We start from the raw sequence: 320 nt of genomic DNA, 5'->3' as shown, positions 1-320 counted from the left end.
ATTTGCACATTTCATCAAAAAGTGTTAAAATAAATCAAATGTTAGTAAGATTTACAAAATTTCCTCAATACATCGTATTTCATTTAATTTTATAAAATTGAGCTAAAATCCTTGAAATAATAAAATGCTACCAAATTCCCAATGGAATAAGAAATCAGACAAAATTTCTTTTGAAAAGGAAACTGGAATCCTTGCATGTTTCGCCTTTACACTTACAATCCGGAGACTTGCAGTCTTCCTATTTCTTACCTTTGCATTTCTCCTCTTTCTTGTCTTCCGCTTTCACACCTTCTTTTCCTCCTTTAGTTTCACACTTTCCA

General features: G+C 31.2%; 1 protein-coding gene across 1 annotated transcript in view; it reads right to left on the bottom strand.

Moving 5' to 3' along the window:
- Nucleotides 1-282: 282 nt before the first annotated feature.
- TEOVI_000785200 (uncharacterized protein) overlaps nucleotides 283-320 on the bottom strand; it is a gene marked incomplete at both ends in the record, with an annotated part of 1326 nt that continues 1288 nt past the window's right edge. The window contains one exon of the mRNA XM_067220981.1: nucleotides 283-318. Coding sequence (XP_067077082.1) covers nucleotides 283-318 — 36 coding nt within the window. The remainder of the gene's footprint in view (nucleotides 319-320) is intronic.

Source organism: Trypanosoma equiperdum (genome assembly GCF_001457755.1).
Source record: "Trypanosoma equiperdum strain OVI genome assembly, contig: ctg_1272, whole genome shotgun sequence".
Lineage (NCBI taxonomy): Eukaryota > Euglenozoa > Kinetoplastea > Trypanosomatida > Trypanosomatidae > Trypanosoma > Trypanosoma equiperdum.
This window is presented reverse-complemented; position numbering and strand designations above follow the sequence as displayed.